This window comes from Papio anubis, chromosome X (genome assembly GCF_008728515.1).
Source record: "Papio anubis isolate 15944 chromosome X, Panubis1.0, whole genome shotgun sequence".
Classification (NCBI taxonomy): domain Eukaryota; kingdom Metazoa; phylum Chordata; class Mammalia; order Primates; family Cercopithecidae; genus Papio; species Papio anubis.
Window position 1 is genome coordinate 24,528,855 of NC_044996.1, and position 18,978 is coordinate 24,547,832.

The following is an 18,978-nucleotide window of genomic DNA, read 5'->3' on the forward strand; positions in this document are numbered from 1 at the left end:
GAGGAGGAGTCTTGGCTGAGTCTAGAGGGGAGGCAGTTCCTTCCCACTTGATTGTGTTGTTGGCTGAATAATCTGTAATATGGCCAATGTTGTGTGAGAAGCTATGGTAGCCTCTATTGTGAAGGAGAGGTGGGAGAGCCACTTCTTTTCCCCAGTGGGAAACCTCATACCTCATCCTGAATTTCCTGACTTGGGAGGGGGGAAGGGCCTTGTTGGACCTTGTTGAGACGATGTGCTTATTTTTCCCGTAAGAAACCTCGTTTAGCCTTTGTTTTAATGCCCTAGGTCTCTCATGGCCCAACCGTGGGCGGGGAGCTCTGTGAGTAGGAAATGAGAAACTGACTCATGGGGGCTGGGGCCTCAGTGCCATGTATCAGATCACAGTGCCATAGGGTTTGGGGTTTAGGAGAGGGAATTTGCGGAGGCCTTTGGGGGGCTGATCAGAACCTGCTGGGGTAGTCTAAGGTGAGGTTGTGGGATACAGAGGAAGCAAGTGAGAGAGGACATGCTTCATTTGGGCTGTGCCGGTGCCTCCAGCTGCTTCTCCTGACAGGAAGGAGACACAGAAGGTAGCTCTATATGTAAAGTGCTCTGGCACAAGTGGAGGTGCTCCCTAGATGACTGCAATTATTCAGTACCTTTGGGGCTTTGAGGCTGTTAGGGCTCTTGCATCTTTGGTGAGGATCATGCCTGCGGTTTCCTGGCACCCCGAGTCACTAAGGACGGTGGGATGAATGCAGCTGAGAACAAGGCCTGGAAGTCAAGTGGCCTTGTCCTCACTCTGGTGGCAGCTCTCCCTCCAGTAACCCCCTTCCCAATGCCCAAGGCAGTTAATTCTGGCAGAAACAGAAAGGAAGCTAGGGGTCTTCATCTCCATCCCACCTCCCAGGAGATGGTACTGCTTTAGTGGGAACAGGGTGGGGGCCAGGAAAAGGTGGCTTCGGAGGAAAGGCTATGCTGACCCCAAATCTCCCCCTCTTAGACTCTGGACAGCTCCTTAGTGCAGGCCCTTCTTCACAGGGGTGAAGGTCTTGAAGGGTCCTGTGAAAATGAACAGTTATTGGATGAGGGAAATAGTTATTCCCCCTGCACCTCTTGGACCCCAGCAAAGCCTGTGGCCATGGGAACCTGAGCCTTGTTCTGAGGAGAGCTGGTTAGAGGGAAGGGCAGAGCCAGCTAGGGCTTCAGACTGGAGCTTTAAGTCAGCAGAGTCAAGGACACTGAACATTTAAGGGAAGAGAAAGATGGACCTGAAGAGACAGTTAGGGACACTTTGTTGAGTCCAGCCTTGAAGGAGAACGGTCTGGCCCTCCCCACAACCCTCTCTCCATAGAAAAGATAACTGGAGACAGTAATTTAGTTCTACCCATGTTTATTGCTAACAGCTGGTCTCCTTCCACCCTCTCATATTTACACCCAACCCCTTCCCCAAAGCTAGCTTTTACCAAAGTTCCTGGTAGGAGGTCAAGAAGTGTGTCCACTTAGCCGGCAGTCCTAGATGTAGTGGACGCTGTTTGTCCCCAGGCCAGTTGGGCACCAGGGAAGGGCTACTCTGGGGATTCAGGGCACAGACTTGGTACCAGGGTCAAGGGAGGCCCCCACTCACAGATACTCTCCTTTCCTTCTGGGGCTCAGTGTACACCAAAACCTTCAGAAAGCAAAGTTGGAGTGGTGGACCCCCAATGTCAAGTTTAGTGCTCTCTTTGCTTGTGAGAACCCACACAAGTGGCCAACTCTGGACCCAGATCTGCAACTGGCTTCTGAGAGGCAATTCTGTCCTTGGAAGCCAGGTTTGACCATCTGCAATCAGCCCTGTGAGAAGTCTCGTTTGAGGGGGCCAGGAATGGAAGGGGAGGGTGCATATCGTGTGAGGTATGGGCATTGTGTTAAGCTGGGGGAAGTTGCAGCTTGTCCTGAGTTACATGGGGAGGAATAAAGTGGGTGGGTAGGAGGAACCATTTCATCTGAAAGCTTGAGGCCCCTCTGGTCCCCTTGACAAACCCCACTGGTGTCCCAGGCCACAGGTAACAGGAGAATAGACATTTAATGTCACAGAATGTCAGAGCAGGCAAGGCCTTCGGTGATCATCCATTCTAACCCCAACCAGTCCTAAGCCTAGAAAGAGGAAGCCACTTGGTTCAAGTCTCATAGGATTTAGTGGCCAAATCTCTAAGAAAGCTAAGGAGAAGGAAAGTGGGAATGGTACTTGTGGATTTCTTCAGGCCTTATTTAGGGGAACTGGATTTACCCATGGTCACTTTGGGTTCTTCTAAATGGCCAGCTTCCCTAGGGTTTTTAGACTGACCTGAAACATTGACTTGGCCCCCTTTTCAGGAGCAGTGCAACAGGGGTAGGTGGTGTGGGGGTGAGGAGGATTTGGAGGCCTTGGCGGTGAGGGACATGGGCAGGGTCTCCCAGTGCCCCGCTTGCTGTGGCCATGGCTATGGCGGGGGAGCAGTTGGTGCCAAGAGGGACTGCGCTGTCAGTCGCTGGTGGAGGGTGGGGCTCAGGCAGGTGGGATGTGCCCTTGGGCGACTCCCCAACCACTCCAGCTGAGCCTGGAACCTGTAGGACCCTGGCCTGGCCTCTGCCTAAGTGTCCCTGGGGAAGCAGGGCCAGGCTCAGTGCCAGTCCTCAGGGCCTGGGCCACCACGGGAGGCTGAGCCCACTCCTGCAGCCTTTGCAGCTGGGGCCCAGCCTTGGGTTATTGCCACCGCCACCTCAAGGTGCCCCGGCCAGGGAGAGGCCCTGCAGCTGCTCCTCAGTGCCTGCCAGCTCTGCCTCATCGCGCCCGCTCTCCGAGCCCTCAAAGCAGCCTGAGTCGCGCGGGATGTCCACCTTGGGTTCCGACACTGTGTGTGCCACTGGCTCCTGGCTGCTCTCGGCGCCTTCTTCTGCCTCCTCGCTGCCAGCTGCCAGGGATGAGAGAGGGAGACAGAATATGGGGGTGGGGGGAGGGACCTTGGGAAATGCACCATAGGCGGTCTCTCCCTCTGGGCACCTGCCACCACCCTGCCCCTCTCCTCACTCCTTCCAGCTTAGAAGCCGGTAGTTGTTGTTTCCAGGCCAGCTCCGCAGTCCAGGAGCTCACACTTCTTTAGCACTAAGCTGGAGCCAGGCAGTGGGCTTGAATCCTGGCTCTGTTATTACTCGGCTTTGAGGCCTCAAGTAAGGCTTTGCGTTTTTTGGCCTTAAGGGTCCCCTTTGATCCAAAGTGGGTTGGGCCCAATCATCCCTACAACTCCTTTGTCCCATACACTTTCCCTGAAATCCTAATTCAAAGTGGAAAGTACCTTTCCACTGCAGAGCGGTCCTAGGGCACAGCGTGGACAGAGGGCAGGGCCAGGGCAAGCCTCCCATCCCTGGAATGCTGGCGGGCACACACCCTCGCCAGGCCGCTCCTAAAGCCACTCACTATCATAGTCCAGCAGCAGCTCGGCGGCCGTGAGCAGCTTGGCCCGGTGCTGCGGGTCCATGATGTTCAGCTCATTGAGGTGTGTTTCTCGCAGCTCTTTGAAGTCCTCTAGTGTCTGGTAGCCATTGAGCAGGAGGGTGGACGTGTGCTCCTGTGGGCAGAGGCAGGCCACCGGCACAGCTGCTTACCAGCCACCCCTGCCTAGATCCTCCCCAAATAACTGTCATTTCCTGGTCCCCATCCCTGGGTCAATTGTGTCTCCCTGATACTAGATACTAGTGAGGTCCAAGCTCAAACCTCCAGGCCGATGCGCTCCAGCAGCTCATGCAGGGTCTTAGGCTTGGGCCTCTTGCCCTTGCTCTGTCGGCGGCTGGGTCGGGCATGCCCCACGGCCTCCTCGGGCAGCACATCCACATAGATGAATTTGAAAGAGCCCACCTTGCCATTGAGTAGGCCCAGCCACGTGCCCACAGGTGGCTTTTCAATGATCTGGATCACATCTCCTTTCTGTTGGGGGAGAGGAGAGGAGAAGGGAGCAAGGGAGAGAGGAGATGGGGTCTTGGCCTCCGCTGACACTCTCATAGTCTGGTTCAGTCCAGCTTCCTTTTTGGGCGCAGCCTGCCAGGCTCCAGAGAAGCCCGGATGCTGACCTTACCTGCAGTTTCAGCGAGTCGTGGTCATAGGGGCTGGGAGTGAAGTCGGTGTGGACTCGTGCTCGGCCACAGAAGGGCCCTGTGTACTGGGGGGCAGGTGGTTCCTCCCCGAAGCTGCCAGAACCTGGGCTGGGGCTGCAGAGCTCACTGCCTGCAGGAGATGGGGCAGGGAGGAGGCTCACCTTTGTCCTAGGACAGCTGAGACAGTGCCTAGCAGGTGCCTTCCAGGGGGTCTGCCTGGAAATCCCAAAGGTATACACTGGGAAGGCAGCTGGGCTCTGGCAAGCTTTACACTGCAGAAGGGATTCTGAGCCACCCCCTTGGCTACCCACCAGGAGCATGGCTTCACCTCTGGGCCCTTGGACATGAAAAGAATTGGCAACAGGAGGAGAAATGGCTCACTGACCACAGAATGGGCAAATTAGGAGAGCCTCTAGAGACCAACTGGGCCAACACCCCAGTGAACAGACGAGGAAATCTGAGGTCACACAGACCAAGTGAACTGCTCAAGGCTTCTCATTTTGTAATTGGCAGCACTGAGTCCATTAGACTCCATGTTCCCTGCCTCCCACTCCAATGCTCCCTGCACCTAGGAAGTTACCCCCTGCATTCATATTTGACTTTCCTTGCTTAATAACTCAATGTTTAGTTACAATGTCACATAGAAACTCAGTTGGGCTCCTTCTCCCTGGGAAGGACAGAATAGTGGGCATTTTGAATGATTTTCAGTGGGGGGCAGGGAAGTGTCTGTGGAGCCAGAGAAAGCAGGAAACTTGGAGTGGACCTGAGGGGCAAGAAAGGCAGTGCTGAATGGGGCTACAGAACCCAAAGCCCCTGCCTGGAGGAGTTCCCTGCTGGCACCTCTTGTCCTGCCCCATGGACTTCTAGAAGATGCCAGGTGATGCCCTGAGCCCAGCAACTATGGTCTAGGGTCAAGAGGCTGACTCTTCACAGCTGGAGACCTCATACGCCCACCCCAGCCTGGGGCATCAGAGGCCCAGAGAGCTGTAGCCTCTAGCTCCCCTTGGAAGGGTGGGGACAGGCTGGTCCAAGAGGGTGACTGAGAGTCTTCCTCTGCCCGTGGGCCTCTCCAGGGCCTGGGGATAGCAAGTGGAAGTTCCTCTATGGTACATCTGAGTTCAAGACTGGGTCACCTTGGGCAAGTCACTTAACCTCCCTAAGATTCCGTTTCCACATCAATAAAGCAAAGATAACAGTACTGGCTCCATGAGGTTGTTGAGAAGATTTAATATGAAGAGGGCTGAGAATGTTCCCAGCAGGCAAAGAGTAAGCATTCATTTCTGTTAGCCCCTTCCCAGACAGAGTGCCACCAGCACGGCTGTAACCCAGTCCTTTCCTCCAGATTCGGCAGGTGTCCCCCGCGTCCCCTACTCACCTGTTGATGCCTGGCGGCTGAGCACCGGAAGTTCACACTCCTCTTGCTCAGAAAAGGCCAGTGCCATCTTCTCAGGGCCAGGGCTGTCCAGGCTGTAGTCTGGAGATGTCGGGGAGGCAGAGCCCTCCTCCAGAGTGTCTCCCTGCAGGGAGGGTAGGCGGGAAGCTTTAAGGAGCCTTGCTGGGGTGCGCATGAAGCTGAGGAAATGGGCCTGGGCTTGGTGAAGAGCTGGGGGTTGGCTCAAACCCCAGCTCTGCCACTTACAGGCTGAATGGCACTCTCTGAGTTCTAGTCTCCCCTTTTGTGAAAATGAGAGTGATAGTCCTTACCCTGGCTACCTCGCAGAAACAGGTTCGACCAGGGCACCATGTGGATGTGCTTTTGTCAGCCTCAAGTGGCGATGTACATACAGAAAAGACCACAGTGGCACAACCTGGACTCAGCCATTGCTACCGCACAACTGGGCAGACAATGGCGCTGGAGAGGAAAATACTTTTGCCTGTGCTTCTGTGTACCAGGCCTGCCTGCCATTTCATTGAATCCTTACAGTGACACTTGAAGGTAAGTGGTATTGTTGGTCTGAGTTTGCAAATGAGGAGTAAGGCCCAAGGGTTACTTACGCCTCATTTGTAAACTCAGGCCAAGGGAATTCAGGTTCAAGTCCCAAGGGAACCCACAACCAAGTCGGCCAGACTCCAGAGCTCCCCCCACCTCACCACACTTCAGTGAGGTGATAACTGTTTAACAGCTGGCCCCGATGAGTTGCCAATTCCTGTGTTGTAAACACTCCCCGCCACGGCCAATGTCAAGCTACCGTTTTGACATCACTGGATGTGTTGTCTGAAATGAGGGCGAGGCTATTTCCACCATGAAGATGCTATGGATGCAAGTAACCTCAGCAGCACTGATAAGAGTAAAAGGTAGCACAAGAATTAGGAAGTGATAAGTTTTGAAGACTTACTGTATTACCTTTGTTCTTTTTTACAACACTATTTATTTATTTATTTAGAGACAGAGTCTCGCTATGTTGCCCAGGCTGGACTCTCACTGGGCTCAAGCAATCATCTTGCCTCGTCCTCCCGAGTAGCTGGGATTATAGGTGTACACCACAATACCCAGTGTACCTTTCAAAAAATATATAATTTACCAAATTGTAAGTTTCTTTAATTTGATTTTTAATAATGGTTGTGTTTAACAACTGTCTTGCAAAATTTTTGACAATTTGACCAACTGCTCTAAGCCCATTATGAGCCAACTCCAGCACACCACTGCCTCAGTGGCTCCTTTTAGAGCCATGGCACCCCAGACCCACTGTGTGATTTAAGCTACTTGGGTCATGCCTGCCCCACAGCTGTCTGTGCCAACTTTCCTCCCTGGGCTGAAGCTAACCTTCGCTGTTTTCTCTCTTTTTTTTGAGATGGAGTTTTCCTATTGTCACCCAGACTGGAGTGCAATGGCGTGATCTTGGCTCACTGAAACCTCTGCCTCCCAGGTTCAAGCAATTCTCCTGCCTTACCCTCCCGAGTATCTGGGATTGCAGGCCCCCACCACCACACCTGGCTAATATATATATATATATATATATATATATATATATATATATATATTTGGTATTTTTAGTAGAGGCGAGGGTTTTGCCATTTTGGCCAGGCTGGTCTCGAACTCCTGACCTTAGGTGATCCACCCATGCCAGCCTCCCAAAGTGCTGGGATTACAGGTGTGAGCCACCGCGCCCAATCTGTTTTCTCTTATAGGGATTCTGTGAGAGAAAATAGGCCTTCCCAACCCCAGGGGCTAGTTCCAAAGCAAAGCTTTGAGGTGGATGGATTGCCTCAGGCCATCTCATCTTTCTTCAAGCTGCCTTTGTCTGAGCCATACTCCTCCAAGAAAACATCCAGACTTTTCTTTCTTTCTTTCTTTCTTTTTTTTTTTTTTTGAGACAGAGTCTTGCTTTTTTGCCCAGGCTGGAGTGCAGTGACCCGATCTTGGCTTACTGTAACCTCTGCCTCCTGGGTTCAAGTGATTCTCCTGCCTCAGTCTCCGAGTAGCTGGAATTACAGACATGCGCCACCATGCCTGGCTAATTTTTGTATTTTTAGTAGAAATGGGGTTTTGCCATGTTGGCCAGGTTGGTCTCGAACTCCTGTCCTCAAGTGATCAGCCCCAGCCTCCCAAAGTGCTGGGATTATAGGCATGAGCCACCACACCCAGCCCTGTTGCCCAGACTTTCATCCCTTCTCAAACTCCACCCCTTCCGCCGCCAGCCTCCTGCACCCTCAAGATGGTGCCTGGCTGCCTGTCTGTGGCTACGAGTGAGTTTCCTCTCCCATGTGACCTTCCTTCTTGCATCAAATAGGGCCTTCGGGCCTGAGTAGTGGCTATTGAGGTGGTCATGCTCACATTCTGCCAGAGCGGTCCCCAGGCCCCCATGGGCTCCCCCTCCCCTGCGTCCCCAGGCCTCACCATCTCTTCTGACAGGGCCTTCACCATCATCTTGCCCATCTTCCTGTTCATGGTTCGGGAAATCACTGCCCTCCACTTCTTCCCCAGCTTTTTGCCACTCTTCCCAGCATCCTCTGGGGTGGGGACACCTGAGTCATCTTCTGGAATCTGTGACAACAAAAGAGGCGATCCAGGGACCCTGGTGGTCCTGCCTGGGTCCGGGACTTGAGGCACAAGAGGTCTTGGGGTCACAGCAGAAGCTGGAGGGGGTGGAACTGTGAGACCTCCATCCCTTCCCCTCTTAGCCCCAGCCATGTCCTTAGCCCTATAAATTTGTAAATAGTTTGCTATTTAATTTGTAATTGAAAGGAATGCCGGGGAGTGCTTGGTGTGGGGAGAGGTGGACCCTCTGTGTTAAAGGGGGCTTTGCCCCAACAATTCTATCTCCTCTTCACCTTCCTCCCTCCCACCCCCACTCCCCCACCCAGGGCCTGCAGCCAGGTCCCCCAAGGACACCCTGAAACTCACGTTATCATCCAGATTAAACTCCTTCTCGCTCACCACGGGGGAGCTGGGTTTGGATTTGGCAAAATCCTTGAAGCTGCTGGAGCGCTGAAGGGAGAGCTGGAAAAAGCGTGGGTATTGCAATCAGTGGGCTAAATGGCTGCCTGATGGCCCACATACTTGCCTCCCCCCATCACGCAATACCCACAGCCCAGAGCTGGCAGAGCCACATTGCCCCGAGAGCCCCAGGCTAGTGGGTGAAGCACCTTGATGTTCTTGGGGCTACCTGGTTTCATCCCATTCTTCACTCCAGCCCTGGCCACAGACCAAGCTCCTGACCTCAAGAGCTTCACACCTCAATCGGGCCTCACACTTAGCCTGAAATTCCACCAATTCCTCAAGTTTGGTCTCCAGAATCCTGGAGTTAAAGACTACATGAGTCAGGGTAAATGTGTATCTACTACTAGAGACATACCTCAGCATTCACAAGCACATCGCCTGGTGTGTAACTGAGCAAATCCCTCCCAAAACCCGTGGCTCTGGCCTCCATGTCCTGGGTGTGTTCTGAGCCAGGTCCCCAGTCACAGTGATAGGAACAAACACACTGGTGTCTCTAGCCTGATGAATTTGTGTCCTAATAAGAGCAAGACAATCCGACTAGAAGCCAGCAAGACCTGGCATGACACTTTCTGGAAAACCACAGTAGAGGCTTACTCACAGGAGGGGCCCACAGATTTAGGACATACGTGATTGGGGCTAATTTGGTAGAAGGCACCATTTTCTCTTTATTCTCAGCTTTTAATCTTAGCCACTAATGTGATGAGCTGGCAACTGTGACGTTTGCCAGTGTTTGGACTTTTAGGTATGGCCTATTATTGTTTGTGGTTTGTGTTGATGAGATGGTTTTCAGGATATGAGGTTTTTTTTTTTTTTTTTTTTTTTTTTTTTTTTTTTGACAGAATCTCACTCTGTTGCCCAGGCTGGAATGCAGTGGTGCAATCTTGGCTCACTGCAACCTCTGCCTCCTGGGTTCAAGCAATTCTCCTGCCTCAGCCTCCCAAGTAGCTGGGATTACAGGCATGAGCCACCATGCCCAGCTAATTTATTTTTATTTATTCTTATTTTTAGTAGAGACGGGGTTTCACCACGTTGCACAGGTTGGTCTTGAACTCCTGACCTCAGGTGATCCGCCTGCCTTGGCCTCCCAAAGTGCTGGGATTGCAGGTGTGAGCCACCGCGCCCGGCTGAGCTTTCTTAAATATATATGCGAGCACATGCAAGGTAGCAGCCAGAAACCAGGACAAGGCAGGCAAGGGGGACAGGCCCTCGACACAAGAAGTTAAGGCTGAGCCTATATCAAGATAAACAGTCGCGCCCAGAAGATACACACAGGAACCAGGGTTCACAGATGGCCAGACAGATAGAGTGGGATAGACTGCAGACACCCGAGATAAGGGCTTGAGGAACTGAAGCCCCAAACCCACACAATGTTGAAGGTTTCACATCCTCTTTCCTACTAAAGGGGTTGTGTGTGTCCAGTGACAAACTCCCAGGGCAGGGGCACTATCACCTGCCCCCCACCAACACACACACAAATAATTGACCCCAACTCCTGGGGACTGCAGTGTGGCAGCTTAGCACTCTTGATGGGTCTTGACCAAAGCCAAGTCAGCAATTGGGGGTCAGGGGTCACACATTCCTAAAAGTCACAGCGAGGTAGTTGATGAGAAACTAGGTCAGTGGTCAGGCCAAGCAGACGCTAGCACGACTGGGGCCTGATGGGTGGGGTGCCTGCAGCCTCAGTCAGAAAGCCTCTTCTGTGTTGCCCTGGGGAGCTGAAAAGGGGGCCATAGGTGGGTGTGAGGGGGAAGCATGACCACAGGGTGACCACTCTGGTTCACCTGCATCTCCTCCATCTTCCTTTCTTGGTTGTCCCCTTCCACTATTCTTTTCTCTTTTTCTCCCTTTCTTTCCCCTTCTCTCCTCCACCTTCCATTTATTTCCTCCTCTTGTATGGCTAGGATGCAGCTGCCTGGATAACTTCCTCCTCTTAGTATGGAAAAGAGGGAACGGAGAGAGGGTGGGCATCGGGCTGGCCTGGGCCCAAGGAGGGCAGGATAGGCTGCTATTTATAGGCTGATGGGGCCTATTGTGGCCTTCTCTCCACTAACCCTCAGCCTGATCTGCAGACCAGGAGGCTAAGAGTCGCCCCCGAAACCCTAGGGACTGGTGAGGCTGGAAAGCAAGCAGGAGGGCAGGCATGGGGCCGGAAGTTGGCTTTGTTGGGGAAGAGTAAACTTACCGCCTGCCTGCCCTCTAATTGCAGCTCTTTCCCAAGGCCTTTTCCTGTCATTAATCTGCAGTCTGGGGGCTGGGAGGAGAGGCCTTTGGCTCCCAGGCCCTTGTGCGAGGGTCCCTCTGTCTCAGTTTTAGTCCAAAGCGGGAGGAGATAATCACAAAGGACTATAGAGATGGTGCTGGGTCTTGGGCCCAGTTGAACACTCTCAGCCCAGGGAGATGGAAAGGATGAACACATGTTCTTTGGGTGATAGAGTTTCAGGGCCCGCCAGGGTGGCATTTTGCCAAGCCTACCTCCAACCTCAGGGACAGCCCCAAATATCTTGACCGCCTTTCAGGGAGAGGTGACCCCCACTCAGGGTTGAGTTGAAATTCTTGAGCCTGGCTGGCTTTTCTGCTGGCTTCCCTTTGGGGTGAGGACTTCCTGGGAGTCATGCCTGACGGAGGAGGTGGTACCATACACTGTTGGCCCCCTTTTCACTTCATGGCTCAGGGGAATGTGTGGGCCTCTTGGAAAGAGCTACATTTCAAATGTATATTACATTTGAAATCTACTAAATATATTGTTGAGTATACATGTGTTGTATTGTATATTACATTTGAAATATGCATTATTGAGTATATATGTATTGTATTGTATATTACATTTGAAATATATATTTAAATATATATTGAGTATATATGTGTTGTATTATATATTACATTTGAAATATATATTGTATATATATGTGTTATATTGTATATTACATTTGAAATATATATTGTTGAGTATATATGTATTGTATTGCATATTACATTTGAAATATACATTTAGTATGCTTCAAATATATATTTAGTATATTTCAAACGTAATATACAACACATTTGAAATGTAGGGCCACCAAAGAGTATATATACACCATATGATTCCCCGTGTATAATTATAGTTCAAAGCCTGGCAGAACTCACCTATGCTGTTGTAAGTCAGGATAGTGATTACTGTGGGAGAAAGGGGGCATGTAGTGACTGGCAGGGGCATGAGGGAAGCTTTCTCAGAAGTTCAACTCTGGGATGTGTGACCTCCAGCAAGTTATCGAACCTCTCTGAAGCCCACTTCACATCAGGGCAAGTGTTCCCATCTTGGTTCTGCCACTGACTGTGTAAACTGGGTATGTTTCTTAACTTCTCTAGGTTTCTGTTTCCTCATTAGTGGAATGAAGACAAAAGCACTGACCTCATCTGGCTGTTGTGAGGATGAAATAAGCGAGTACGCATACAGTGCTTGGAACATTGTCTGACACAGCAGTCCCTTGTGGAATGTCAGTTTATGCTTACTCTTTCCTACAACCTACCTCCAGCCTCTTACCCTGGGCATTTCCCCACCCGGAATACTCTGCCCTTCTCTCTGTCAGCTGTAGTTTCTCCCCCTTCCAATGTAAGTGGAAAACCCGCAAATGCCCATCATCTGTAGAATGGATAAATTAATTGTGGCAGAGTCACACAAAAGAATAGTACCCAGGACGGAGATAGAAAGGTTCCCAACAGTATGGATGAGTGTCACAAACATATGGTTGAGAAAAGGGGCCGGCCACCAAAGAGTATATATACATGATATGGTTCCCCCTGTAAGTTCAAAGCCTGGCAGAGCTCACCTGTGCTGTTGGAAGTCAGGATAGCAGTTGCCCTGGGGGAAAGGGGGCGTGTAGTAACTGGCAGGGGCATGAGGGAAGATTCTAGACTTCTGAGAGTGTTGTTTCTTGATCTAACTGCTGTCTACATGGGGATGTTCACATTACAGAAACTCATTCGGTGGAGCAATTATGATTTATCCACTTCTCTGTATGGATATTATACTTCTATAGAAAGATTTTTCAATTCCAGCTTAAAAGGCAACATCCATGCAGAAACTATGCCCTGATCAATCTCTCAGAGGTCCACACCACCCCAGCCAGCAACCTCTTCCCTCACTTCCTGAGCAAACTTGGCTTTCCCCAGTGGTCTCCTGAGCCACTCCCTCTGCTCCTTCAGGGTACCAGGCATATACTGAGCACCCTGTGAGCTCTAGGCCCCGCCTCTGTATATGTGAGAATCCAGCAATGAGGGTCTAAACACCTCCCGCATGCCCGGCATCCTGCCAAGCATTTCATGTGTGCCAGCTCACTCCAGCCTCATTGCAGCTCTGCATCATATTCACACCTCAAAGCAGAGGAGACCAAGATGCGAAATGAAGTGCCCTAGGCAGGGTGGTGCAGCTGGTCTCAGGAAGAGCAAGCATCCAAACCCAAGTCTGTGACTCTGAAAGCCCAAGTATGTTGCTGTGCTCGTGCTACCTCAGAGGTCATGCTGTTGCTCTGCCCCACCAGTGTAGAAGTTAGCAGTGGATTGAGAATAGTGGTGATGGCATGCAGGTGGTTTTTGAACAGAGCTCCAAGGAAAGCAGGTGGGAGTGCAGAGGGGGAAGGGCTCAGGCGGGGCTTCGTGGAGGAGGTGCATTTGAGCTGGGCCATGCAGGGGAGGCAGGATTTCTCCAGGTGGAGCTCGGAAGGGTTTGAACAAGAATGAAAGTTTGAGATGTTGAGCGCATGGTGATGGGATGGTGGGTGGTGGAGTAGAAAAGGCTGTGGAAGGCTCTTGCCAGCCAGGCCAGGGGCATGTATCCTGTGGGCAGTGAGGAGCCACTGAAAATACAAAGTGCATGCTGGCGGGGTGGTGGGGGCGGGGGGAAGGTTATACTAGAGGTGTGCTGTAGGAAGGGAGAAAGCAGGGATGTGGTAGAGTAGGAGCATCCTTAGGGGAAGCAAGTCCAGGAAAAATCCCTCTCCACTGCCTATACCCCAACACTGGCCTTTGGGTGAAATCAGATCAAAGGGCTCGCAGAGCAAAAACTTGAAGGAAGTGAAAGTCTTCAAAGGGCAGCTAAGAGGTCTGTCTCCCAACCCTGGGGCCTCTCCAATCCTTCATGATCCATGGGAGGAGCCGTGTCCTAGCCCTACCCTTCTAGAGGGCCCGCACCCTCCTCTACTTTGCTGGCTGGAAGGTCACTCATTCCACAACTATCTGGGTCTGCCCCACGGAGCTCTCCTGCTGATAGGTTGAATCTTTTATGCTCATCAGACTCTTCCAGCGCCTTTGAGATCAACAGGGGGACAAGAGAGTGGAGAAAGAAGGGGTCAAGACTCTGGAGTCAGACAAATCTTGGCTTGGATCCCTGCTCGGCAGCTTCCCAGCTGTGTGACCTTCATCAAGTTGCTTCACCTCTGTGAGCCTCAGGTGTCAAATAGGGATAATGACAATATCTGCCCCTACCTCACCAGGTTGTCGTGGGGAGTGAACAAACTTAGAGATGCACAGCACCATACCTGGCATCCGATGAGCCCTCACTCTGTGGTGGCTCTTGGTACTATTAAGTCTTCTGTTCTCTGCGCCAGCACTGGGGGCATGGCTCATTCTTCTTCGCAGTGTCTCCCTATCCCCACCCATGCCTACAGCAGGCACCCCCTTGTGTGCACGTGCACACATGCGACAGGGTACTCTCACATCTATTCTTTTGGGTGATCTGTACAGCCTCTTGAAGGGGGCAGATTAGGAGTTATCCCCCTTTTCAGAGGCGAGGAAACTGAGGCCCAAAGAAAGTCAATGAGCTGTCCAAGGTCCTGGTAGGATTCCAGCTCAGCTTTCTTGCCCCCGTCTGGCACATTCTCCATTGGCAGCCCCAAGAGGAGAAGCAGGGGCAGGAGAGAGAGGCCTCTCTTGCCTTTGTGCTTTCCTCTCCACCACGTCATCTCAGCCTCTGAGAGGAAGGGACTAGCAGTGATGGAGCCAGTCCACTGCCTCTGGGCCTGGGGAAGATGCTCTGTACCTTCTGGAAGCTTGGGTTTTTGGGTGGCATTTCCACAGTCTGGGGCTAGCAGAGTGTGTGGAGGCAAGCTCATTCCAGCTCTGGAGGCTGGCACCAGCTCTGGCAGAGTTTGAGGTGGGGTTTGCCTGGACTACCCTCCCCAAAAGGACCCCTTAAAGGACATGGGCTTCAGAGAGCCCCATGGGCCTTGCTTCTCCTGGGAGAGACCTGGGGAAATCCCAGGGACCCACCTGCCTGCTGAACACAGAATTTGGGTAATTGAAGCTGGGAAAGAAAAAGGGGACTTCTGGCTTTGTGTGCCCCTAGGTACGTCCTCCTGATGTGGCACGGGGTCCCAGTGTCAAAGTGTAAGCTCTTTCTCACACTTTCCTCCAGCTCACTGCCCCTGTGGTGTGGTTTGAGGCCTAGCAGTGTCTATAGAGCAGTCTCTGTTTCCCACCCCCACCAGTCAGAGAGCAAGGGGAAGTGACCCTGCTTGCTTAGGAGTGGCAACCAATGGCAGGCCTGCTGGGCCTAGTGCTGTGCAGGGTTTGGACGGGGATGACAGAGCCCGTGTGAAGATTCATGAACCTTCCCCCTCCCCCGCCCACCACCACTGCAACCTTAGAGAAGCAGCTGGGGTGGGGAGAATACAGCCGGAAGTGGCAGCCACCCCAGGACCTGAGAGCTGGGGCAGGATGCACACCCCAGTGCCCTGAGTCTCAGTCTTTCAGCTGCCTTGGTTTCCATCTCTGAGCTGCTCCCCTGACAAAGGGGATCCACCATAGGGCACCTGGGCTGAGCTCCAGGGAAAACTGGCGAGGGACAGCCTGGGCCTCTTGGACCTAATTCAGGCCTGCTTTGGGACTGTCCTAGCATCCCACTGGATGTGTAGGATATACTTGCTGACTGTCTGGGAGAATTCTTCAATCGAATTAAAGAATTAGGTCTAGAAATCCTCAAACCCAAACAAAGAAATCTGGAAATCTTCAAATTCAACCACGAAATCCTAGATCTGGCAGAGTCTTCAAGGAATCTTCCAGTCCAGTCTCTGTCCCAGGAGGATGAACACCTCAGCTATCCATGACAGCTGTTTTTCCTCCTGGTCTTTAAAATCCCCCCTCCTCAGCCTTCACTCCTACTCACCACCTCAACTTCATTTCTCATTCCCCACCCAGGAAGAACCTGTATGCCCCCCGCATTCCACTGCACTTCCGGACGCCTTTTCCCCCAAGACTGGAATGGCCTCAGGCCCCATCTCCAGGTTGGCTCCATCTCTGGTGGGGCCTGGGAGCTACCACAGAGCTGAGCCAAGTGGGCAGGGTCTGGGCCATGGCCAAAGTGGAGGAGGGGGTAGCGGTCCTGTGAGCATCATGGCTCCAAGCTGGGCAGCCCAGCAGGGCCCTTTGAGTGAGATGGCTCCTGAGAGGCCGTGGCCGGGGCAGAAGTGGTGGCAGGACCAGCGTAGAGGGGAAAGAATTAAGTACAGGCTTAGGGTTCAGCTTGAGCATTGTATTTTGTCATTCTCAAATTCTAGTCTAAGATTCTGGCCCATAATTTTAGATCTTTTTTCCGATCCTTCTAGGGTTGAATTGCATGACTCTAGACTTCTAAGGATCTATTCTGTAACTCTTTTGCTCCAGAATTTTAAACATCTCTTCTGTACTTCTGTTACTCTTGTAACCTTTGGGTCCCTGTCCCGTTGCCCTCTAGGTGAGTGGCCCTCACCTACAGACTCAACATATGGCCTTTGGCTCTTCCCACTTCCAAGAGTCTTGGAGGGGATGGGTCGAGAAAGCAGAGCAAAGGAAGATGTGAGTTCCCAAAATGCTCCTCACCTTTTTCTTCTGAGTGGGCTCCTTCTCACTGGCATTGGAGGGCTTGCGGCGCAGCATGGTCCTCCACCCTGGGAGACTCCGTCCCTGCTCTCCTAGGTGTCAAGATGCAGAGGCCTCTTGCTCAGCCTTGCCAGTACTGCCTGGGGACACGGCATGAACCGAGCCTTCAGCTGACACTCTGACTGCTGCAGTGGCAGCTTGGGGGTGCGGGCCATGGACACCCGGCGGCAGCAGCATACAGGAAGCCCTGACACGTGACCTACTCTTACAGCAATCGCAGCCCCTGCCGGCCCCTAGGGAGGAAGGAAGTCCAAGCTTCAGTCTCCAGAGATTCTGATGCAGACGGCTCTTGGGTTGAACAGTCAGAGAAAGTCCCTACCTTGTTGTCTCATGTCAATCATCATCAGTCCTTCTGCTCCATCCTCCCAGAGGTGGACAATCAACTCGACATTATATGGCGTACCCAAGCCCTTTATCTCACTGACCAGAATCCAGAAACCAGAAGTTGGATCATCTGCCTGTTGGATCAATGCTCCTGGTCAACTCGCATCTGCAAGGTCGTCACTGCCATCACTACCACTACCATCACCCCTGTGACCATTACCACTGCTACCATCACTCCTATCAATAGCCATCACCATACAGCCATCACCCCTACAGCCATCAGACCTGCAGCCATCCCCGCTGCCATCAGCACATCTATAGCCATAGTCACTACGGTAATCACCTCTACAGTTGACATCCCTCAGCCATCACCTCTACAGTCATCACCATTGCTGCTATCACCCTTCCAGCCGTCATCCTTACAGCTGACACCCTTCCGGACATTACAACCAACCACATCCATGATCCTCTCACCCCTATAACCATCGTCCCTACAGTCATTGCTCCTACAAAAATCATCACATCCGTGCAGTCATCAGCCCTGCAGCCATCACTCCTACAGCCATCAGCACACCTAAAGCCATCATCACTAGAGCAGTCACCCCTCCAGTCAATACCCTCAGCCAGCGTGAGTATATTTATCACCGCCACAGCTGAAAAGCACTTGAGCCAACTCCACGCTTCTAGCAAGTATCCTATTCAACAGGCATTTATCAAACACCTATGCAGTATATTCACTTTGTGAGCTATCTGTGGCAGATTTTAATAACTTTAATAACTTTCTGCTATTACAGAAGCAATTTGTATTTGTGATACAATTTCACAAACACATAAACAAAAAAATTTTCAAAATTTCCCGTCATTGTCCTCTATACTGTTTTAAGCATCTATCTACTCTCTGTCTATACACATTTTTTTTCTTTTTACAAAAATCATACTGCTCAGAAAACAGATAATTGATTTGGGGAGAAGGGGAGGGGAGAGAAGGGAAGGGAGAGATCACACAGGGTAACAGGAAGCTTTTAGGAGTGATGACTATGTTCACTGTCTTGACTGTGGTGGTGATTTCATGGGGGAATACACATGTCAAAACATATCAAATTGTATACTTCAAATGTGTGCAGTTTATTTAGCTCCATTTATACCTCAATAAAGCTGTTTAAATTTTTTTTTTAATTAAAAGGGTCATAATTCACACTATTGGTGTCTGCTTTTCACACTAAGCACAATATCTTTTTTTTTTTTTTTTTTTTCCGAGATGGGGTCTCTCACTCTGTCTCCCAGGCTGGAGTGCAGTGGTGTGATCTCGGCTCACTGTAACCTCTGCCTCCCGAGTTCAAGCGATTCTCGTGCCTCTGCCTCCCAAGTATCTGGGACTATAGGTGCGCACCACCCTGGCTACTTTTTGTATTCTTTGTAGAGACGGGGTTTCACCATGTTGCCCAGGCTGGCCTCAAACTCCTGGTCTCAAGTGACCTCTTTGCCTCATCCTCCCGAAGTGCTGGGATTACAGGCGTGAGCCACTGCGCCCAGCTGAACACAGTATCAAGATTGTCTCATGCTATGAAATATTCTTCAACTACATGATTTATAACGGCTGCGGAACATCCCATTGTGTGGATGTGCCATGCTTATTTCACCAAGCCCCTGCTGATGAACTTGGGTTGGCTTAGATTTTTAAATTATTCATTGAACATACTTATGATAAATATTCACATCCATAGTTTTTTCTTTGGGGGAATACCCAGAAGAGAAATTGCTGGGGTCAAAGGTATGCACATTTTTAAGGCTTTCGAGTCTGTGGTACTTGTGAAATCCTGGGCTGGTCCACCCCTGCTCCCAAGATGTTCTTGTGACTTCCTCCTTGATTCTGCTTTATGCCCTCTGACCATCCAACCTTCAGGGTGAGCTCAGGGAAGATAAGATCTTTCTTCCCTAAGCTGTAACCATACATTCTTTGGCCTACTCAGCCTGCCAGGCAGACTCATGAAAAGATTCCACACCCCAGATCTCCTCCCCACTGGCCTGTGTTTTCCACCCTGAAAGTCCCTCCCAGGCGGCCCAGGGGCACCAGCAAGCATGGTAACTGGTTAAGGCTTTTTGGTATATGCAGTAGACTGGCAGCTGTGTAGGGAACCCATCGGGCCTTTGGGGCTCTGCGTGACCAGGGGCAGGAGGGCAGCCCCAGAGGGTTCTGGGATTGGAGACACCACTGTAGTGGCCTGGGGCAC

The 18,978-nt window shown here is 51.6% G+C and overlaps 1 protein-coding gene across 1 annotated transcript; it reads right to left on the reverse strand.

The window, feature by feature from the left end:
- Window positions 1–1,355: 1,355 nt before the first annotated feature.
- SASH3 (SAM and SH3 domain containing 3) lies at window positions 1,356–16,619 on the reverse strand. The gene is made up of 8 exons (XM_021932669.2): window positions 16,364–16,619; window positions 8,435–8,530; window positions 7,928–8,074; window positions 5,465–5,606; window positions 4,071–4,219; window positions 3,713–3,922; window positions 3,416–3,566; window positions 1,356–2,912 (listed from the first exon to the last, which is right to left on the reverse strand). Exons 1-8 carry the CDS (start codon window positions 16,418–16,420, stop codon window positions 2,722–2,724), a joined length of 1,143 nt encoding a protein of 380 aa, XP_021788361.2. The 5' UTR covers window positions 16,421–16,619; the 3' UTR covers window positions 1,356–2,721.
- Between the last annotated feature and the right edge of the window lie 2,359 nt (window positions 16,620–18,978).